The following is a 7914-nucleotide window of genomic DNA, read 5'->3' on the forward strand; positions in this document are numbered from 1 at the left end:
TTTCTAGTACTCACGTAATGATCCACGACACGCTGATTAGCAAATCTCTTCTTATTCTCCTTCAAAGTGTGAGTATACTTGAAAATCTCTGCCATCGTCGTACCACAATCTAACAACTTAAACTACACATGTTGAAACAATATGTTAACTCATCAAGTAATAATGACGAATTTTATATACATTAATACTAAATGAATTTAGGAATGAATTAATTGAGACAAGTTATTACATATCAGCTTGGCCTTTGTCTTCATGAAAATTGTTGATCCACTGATATACTTCGACGATCTGGTTAATGCCTTGATGACACGACAACGCTTGAACCCGTCATCATGAGTCTCGCAAGAGACATTCAACTCCTTCTGAATGTCCAGGCGGAGACAAATAATGAGGTAGTCGCGCCGCTCACGTACGTCCTCCAACATCTGGTGAAGCCGCCTAACCATCTGATGGTCGAAGATCTTTCTAATCATGACATCGTGAGTCTTGTCCCATATAAATTTCACCTGCAAAAAAAAATAGCACCAGTTAATTGAAATTGAGCAGATAATCATTTATTCGAAATTAAAGACATACTTAATCTAACTAAGGCTTAATATGTTGAGTTTTTACCGCCTACTTCTATAACCATCAATTTCTGGTATCAATAGGGATCTTCTTGTAGCTCGATCATGGGCGATCGTATATCAGCTTGATGATATTAGTACACTTCTATATACATGCGTTGTTATTTGGTGCAAACCTGTCAATATACAAATTAAGATTAGTAATTTACTGAAAAATTATTTGAAATAATCTATAAACTTCGATTACATTTTACATTTTTTAGAAATTTTGGTAGAATTTTATCTATAACTGGATATGTTAAAAACTCAATCTATCAACAATTCACAAACAAATCATCAACAATCAAGAATTCTCACGCACACAATAGTTCAACCCTACTAAACTAAATTGAACCTATTTTAACAACCTAAATCCACTAAAACTAGAAATTAAGTGTAACTAAATTAAACTAACTAATTTAAATGAAAAACTTAAGAATAAAATATAAAAGACTTAAAATAGTACTTACGCCGTCAACCCATCAGGTCAAATCACCATTCGTCCGATGGGAGGTGCTGGAGGAACATATGGTTGAGTTTCGTGAGAGAATTCCGGCACAACTGTGTCTATTGTTGGAGGCATCGTAGTAGCACTAGTGGGCAGTTGAGCAGATGGAAGTGGTGGAGGGGCGTAGTTGGGGTTCAGGAATATGATGAATGGCTGGTCCTGTGAACTCGTTGCCTGAGTTGTCATGGGGGGAAGTCGAAGTATAGAGAGACGATTGAGATGTCCCAGATGTACTAGTAGAACCCTTCCCTCTACCATAACCACAAAACCGATTCAGTGTACCTCTACTTGTCGACATGTCTGCAAAGAGCATACCAATTAAAAAAGTTCATTTACTCTTTTCATTGCTAAGAAAATTAAATAAGTTAAGTCACCAAGCAACTTCACCATTAACACAATCATAAAACTCATTTGCCCTTAAACACTTGCATCTATTAAAATTCACTAAAAATTTTCAAGACATAATTCTAATTTTTTAATTTCACTCAAAATTTTTATAAGATTTTGATAGAGCCTCCCCTAAAATTCGAATTTCTCCACCCTGCAAGGGTTCCATCCAAATCAAATATCTCTCAATCCTTCTCAAATTTTTAAATATCGAACAATTTACTCGACATAAATTTTCTTAGTTTGTTATCTTCAATTGAATTTTAGTTATTAATTTTTTTAATCATTAAGGCAACACACAAGTGTTTAAATCCTAATCCACCGACTAAGAGGCTTCAAGTATTGTTACTAATAAACTCAAATGCACACATTTGTTAAACTTTTAAAGCATTCTACATTTGTAAAACAAATAAACTCTAAATCATATGATTTGTTTTAATTTCTTCATCATCAAACTAATTTTTATCAATTCTCTAACTGATTCTAAATTATCACCTAATTGAAACAGCAAGCAACTTGATAAGAAAATTAAAGCACCAAAAAATAATTTTCAAGTTAAAGATTAAGAACAAATAATAAAAAAATATATAATGAAAACTTCACTAAGAAACCTGAATAATTAACATAAATCAACAACAATCAATACAAATCAATAATAATAAACACAAATACTATTTTATAATAAGTAAGCTCAGACCTTAATCCTATTTAAGAAGTTCAAAAAAATTTACCTAAAATAAGCTTTAACAGAGGAAGAAAATGGCTGATGAGCAGGAGCTTCTGACATTCTTCCTCACATCGGCACCGAGAAAAGAAGAGTAGAAGCGGTGACAGAAGCGTTTGCAGCAGCGGCAGTAGAACAGTAAGAGGGTGCCATCAATAGGGGTGAAAACAGGATAGGCTAAGCCAGACTTTACTTTTAACAGGTGAGGCCTATAATAATGTATACTAATCTGGTATAGACTTTTTAATGAGTACTAAAACTGATCTGTTGTCAAATTTGGCCTGGCCTGAAACCTATCAATAGACTTTTTTTAATAAATAATTAAATTTAACTTATAATTTAATTTTTACAAATGGCTTAGTGAAAAAAACGTATTTAATATTATAGAAAATCTAAGTTCAAATTCTTTCTATTGCATTTTTACTAGTATAATAAAATTCTACATATCTTTTTACAGGCCCAAGCCGGCCTAATAGGCCCAACAGACTATTTCAAAAGCCTAGAAATAGCCTTTTAAAGAATTTAGACTTTTTAAATAGCTTGAGCAAGGGCCTATTTTCTATCAAGTCAGGCTAGGCCAAACATAGACCAGGCTGCAGGTCCCTAGTAGGTCGCCTAACTTTTTTCCACCCCTAGCTATCGGAGGGGGATAATGGTGAGGTGTAGAGAGAGAGAGAGAGAGAGAGAGAGAAATTCAAAATGAAGGGAAAGATGGTTCACGGTTCGAATTTAGGGGACGATTACCGTCGAATTCATCACCTACGTGTTGCGAGTCACCAAAATGTAGCGTTCCATTAAACGTGTTTACTATCAAAAAATCCGATGGTAAATCCAACTTTAAATTTTGCACTTATCTTTCTCGTCTTTCCTCCAATTATTATCGGCGAATTTACTGTCGGAAACGAAAATTCGCTAGTAATTATTTCACCTAATGAATTTGACGCCGAAACACCCAACAAATCCGCCGATAAAGTAGTCCTAATATTTACCGCTAAATTTGACGGTAAATTTGTTTCTTGTAGTTTATATACAAAGTTACCTTCTTTTTTACCGAAAATTTTATTGCATCAAGATATTATTAAATAATTGCTTTTTATGATTGCTATTGTAAAATGAGCTTTTTTAATTAAATTATTTAATTATAATTAAGTTGTTAGCATTGTTATATGCAATAAGTTAGAAAATACTCATCAACGATATTCTTACAGACACCTCGGTTACTCTTGCCACGTCGTGTGACGTTATTTATCTCTCCACCTGACGTCCTAGTTCCTACTACTATACATTAGACATGCTGGATTTGGATACACAATAAAGCTAAGAGATTTTACGTTTGACAATTCCTTATCCTCTGTATTTGTTGAGTGGTGGAGACCCGCCCATACTTTTCAATCACTGTAGGACGAGGTCATCATCATATTGCAGGATGTGACTCACCATCTTGGTTTGCATACATATAGTGACTCGAAGTCGTCGCTACATTCACAGGGAGCGTAGTAGAAAGAGGTACCCAGTTCGGGTTTAGGACCATGATAAATTGCTGGTCTGATGGGCCTTTCTGTGATATCACAAGGGTCGATGGGGTAACCGAGGTAGAAAGCGATGACTAGGCAGTCCTGGGGAATTCGATGGAAACCCGCCCTCTACTACGACCACGTCTCCCACTCGACCTACCTTTGCTGCCTGTCATGTCTGTACAGCAAATATATTAATAACATAAAAACACCAATAAATAATAACATAAGAAGAAACTTAAGAAATAACAAATAATTCAAAAAGTGGTTTATTTTAATAAATAAATAAAAAATTACATAGTGTTTTAGTTTTAAAATAATTAAATTAGACTTTCAAAGCATTCTAACTTTATTCTATCTTATTTTCTATGTTATTTTCTTTTCAAAGTATTCTAACTTTCAAAGCATTCTAACCAAAACACAACGTTTCACTAAACAAGGTTTAGTGTCGGATTTACCCACCAGTATATCCGACGGTAGCTAGCACGCCAAAGTTTCTTTTTTCCCTCCAAATTTTATCATCAACGTTACTATCGGAACATCAACTCTAATGGTAATATTTTAGGGTGATGAATTTATTATCACATCTGACGGTAAATCCGACGAAAAACTCGCCGCTAATGCTCAACGCTAAATCCGACAGTTTTTAATATTTTTCTTGTAGTGTTAGTATGTATGTCGAATATTACCCTCACATGTTGATCAACTTCGATCCAAAATATTCTGATAATAAACCCTCCACTTTGCAGCGTAATAGAAATTTATATACAACTCTTCCAACCTTCTCACAAGATTTGAATTTGGCTCGATACTTATAATTTAATTTGATTTGATTTGATTATTACTTAAAAATATCTATATACAACTCTTCCCACTTTTAAAAATATCTTAGCTGCCTATTTTATTTATAAATTTATTATTTTAATGACTAATAAATTAATCAAATTAATTAATTAATACACATAATTAGTATAATTAATTTGGTTTAATAAATTAAAAATACTACCAAAATAAATTGATATAAATTATAATAAATTATGTGATATTTAAATTTCTAATTAAATTAGCTAGTTGATTTAATTAATTTAGCGTAATAAATTATATTTAATCAATTTAAAAAATAAATAAAAAAACATTCACAAAATTATGCCATGTCAGCTCCATCGTTAAGTATAAAAATTCGATTTTATATAATAAAATAGATGTCTTTCTAGAATTGATATTTATAAAATTATTTTGTTTTTGTTAATGTTTTCTTTAGAAGTCATAAATTTAAAATTGATTTATGCTTCTAATTCATGAAAATCAATTTATAAGTTAAAATAAACTAAACAAATAATTATTATAAATTAAAGTACAGTATGCTGAGAAATTATTTGTTTTCCTGTTCTTAGAATCGATATTCTTGATTTTTATCGCTCGTTAAATTTGACTTGGAGTTAGGCCATTAACCTATTAAGATAACATACTATTAGTTTTTTACTTAAAATTTTTTTATACTCATAATATATAAAAAATTTAAATCATTAAATGTATATATTATATGTTAAAATCCAAAAAAAGAAAGTTACATGAAATGAATGGCCATTAAAATAATATTAAATTATTCTTATATAAGTCATAAAATCTCTATATAACCCCCATCATATCATATATACTTAAAATTATTAACAGTAATCTTAATAAGCACGCTGGATTATACACATTTGATACGGCTTTACAGAAGAAGAAGAAGATTAATTTAGCTTGTTAAATACGTAGTATGAAGTCAGCAATTTTGACCCCACACCAATTTGGTCCTCTATAAATACCACCCCCACACCCCCTCTCTCTTTAAATCCTTAAAACCCAGAAAAAAACACTCCTCTGTTTTCAATCTTTTTTCTCTCAGACAAATAATCAAACACATACCATGCAAAACAAAATGGAATACAAACTCAATTCTTCTTCATCGATTCCAATAATCCACGTCCCCACAAAGATCTCAAATTCTCCACCTCCTCCTTCTTCTTCTCCTCCTCCCATTTCACAATCTCAATCTCCAACTTCCTGTGCTCCGCCGTCGCCGCCTCCACCTGTGGTGGTGAGCCCTTGCGCCGCCTGTAAGATCCTCCGTCGCCGCTGCGTTGAGAAGTGTGTTCTTGCTCCTTACTTCCCTCCAACTGATCCACTCAAGTTCACCATTGCCCATAGAGTCTTTGGAGCAAGTAACATTATCAAGTTCTTGCAGGTACCCCACATATCAAAATCTCAGTTTAATTCTTTCTTCAAAGAATACAAAGAATTTTAGCAGTTGAATACATCATTTCGAGAGGGGGTTTTTGGTCAAAATATGTACCTAATTGATGGACATCATGTTGATGATGATGGCTTGTTTTCTAACTTCCTAACACAAATAAAAGTTTTGCATAATAATTCCCCTCTTCTTTCAACTCTACCAAGTAGAAATCACTTTTCCTTTCTTCCTTTTTTTTTCTTTTTCTTTTTCATTAATTTTAAACAAAAAAAAGAAGAAGAATGGGTTAGTCAAATAATAACGTTAGGTTGGTGCTTAATTCAGCTCTCTTTTTCAGTTTTCTTTCTCAATCTCTTTTGGTGCTTCCCATGGTGTTACCACTATATGGGATCATAGGTCAAAATTAGGTGCCCACATTTGGAATCTATCCACTAAAAATTATGTATTTTTTTATTATGAGTCCTAATAATTCTCTTTATAAAACTTAAATTATCTATCACATAGTGGATCGTCAGATGAATTAATATATTTAATTAGATATATTTAATTGAATTATCTAATAATTCATGATGTGAATTTCATGTAAAAATTATCACTATTTATTAATATTTAATTAATTTAAATATTTTATTATTAGAATTATCAATGGCTCAACGCTTAAATCTTTTATGATTTAAAAGGAGTAGTTTACTTCGAAAAAATTAATTTTTTAAAAAATTTTGCTAATAAATATAGAAGAAAAAAACTTATTGAAAAAATAATATTTGAGGTCAGAGACGAAGCCTCATACAAAACAAGGAGAGCAATGACCTCTTCCAACTATCAAATTTTTTTTTATAAATTATGCATAAATTTTAGTTTAGCTTCTTAACATTTTTTATTTTATTTTTTGTTAATTATAAATTTTTTCTTGGCCTCTCTCTAAAAATTAATCTAGTTCCAAATATAATTTTTAACAAAAAATGAGTATTTTATCCAAAAGAGGTTGCTAGCTAGTTTGCAAAATATGCAAGAAAGAGTTGAATGAATTTCTTTGCAACTAAGAAGAAAATTTGGATTGAATTTTCAGGAACTACCAGAAAACCAAAGGGCAGATGCAGTGAGCAGCATGGTGTATGAGGCAAATGCAAGAATTAGGGACCCAGTTTATGGTTGTGCAGGAGCAATATGCCAACTCCAAAAGCAAGTGAGTGAGCTTCAAGCACAATTGGCAAAAGCACAAGCTGAGCTTGTTAACATGCACTGCCAACAAACTAATTTGGTTGCACTCATTTGCATGGAAATGAGTACTAGTAATACTCATCAATCATCTTCACATCAGGAACAACACCACATGATGATGATTCAGCCTCAGAATAATAATAACAATAATAATCATGTTGATATGTCTTGCTTCATTGATGACAACAATCTTGCTTCTGCTTGGGAGCCTCTATGGACATAATTAACTAATCATCTTCAAACTAATAATAATCATTCAACTATATATGTCATATTCTTATTTATATCATTTATAATATCATGCTTCTTAGAGTTATTTATATGTATTATTATTATTATTATAGATAAGATTAATTTTATTCCATAGTAACTCTTATTAAACTTTTAATTAATCTCTCCAAGTGAGGGGAGGGGGGAAAAAAAGAAAAAAAAGAAGAGAATCATAGTGAGACAATTTTCAATAAAAAGTCACAAATTAGTTGTTTGGTAGATATGGGTCATCACCGGTGCTTGCTGCTTCATTAGTCATTTCAATAGCCAAACCTTTGACAATGAAAAGATATAAAAAGAGGATGATGAGAAAAAAGAAAATAATTAAAGGAGGAGAAAAAAAAAAGGTGATAATTGTTTCCCCAATATCATTATTATTCAAGGAAGAAAAAAGGTTAATAGAAGATGAAGAAAATTGAGTACTAGATAGAGATATGTTGTTTGAGACA

The 7914-nt window shown here is 31.7% G+C and overlaps 1 protein-coding gene across 1 annotated transcript; it reads left to right on the forward strand.

Annotated features, from left to right (window-relative positions):
* The first annotated feature begins 5569 nt into the window (after positions 1-5569).
* Positions 5570-7491, forward strand: LOC107467765 (LOB domain-containing protein 1). The gene is made up of 2 exons (XM_016086941.3): positions 5570-5968; positions 7044-7491. The coding sequence occupies exons 1-2, from the start codon at positions 5651-5653 to the stop codon at positions 7416-7418; spliced, it is 693 nt and encodes a 230-aa protein (XP_015942427.1). The 5' UTR covers positions 5570-5650; the 3' UTR covers positions 7419-7491.
* Positions 7492-7914: the final 423 nt, after the last annotated feature.

This window comes from Arachis duranensis, chromosome 9, assembly GCF_000817695.3.
Source record: "Arachis duranensis cultivar V14167 chromosome 9, aradu.V14167.gnm2.J7QH, whole genome shotgun sequence".
NCBI lineage: Eukaryota > Viridiplantae > Streptophyta > Magnoliopsida > Fabales > Fabaceae > Arachis > Arachis duranensis.

Coding starts and splice junctions, on each gene's coding strand:
- LOC107467765 (XM_016086941.3), top strand. CDS start 5,651: ATGCAAAACAAAATGGAATACAAACTCAATTCTTCTTCATCGATTCCA. Junction 5,969..7,043: donor ACATTATCAAGTTCTTGCAG/GTACCCCACATA, acceptor TTGAATTTTCAG/GAACTACCAGAAAACCAAAG.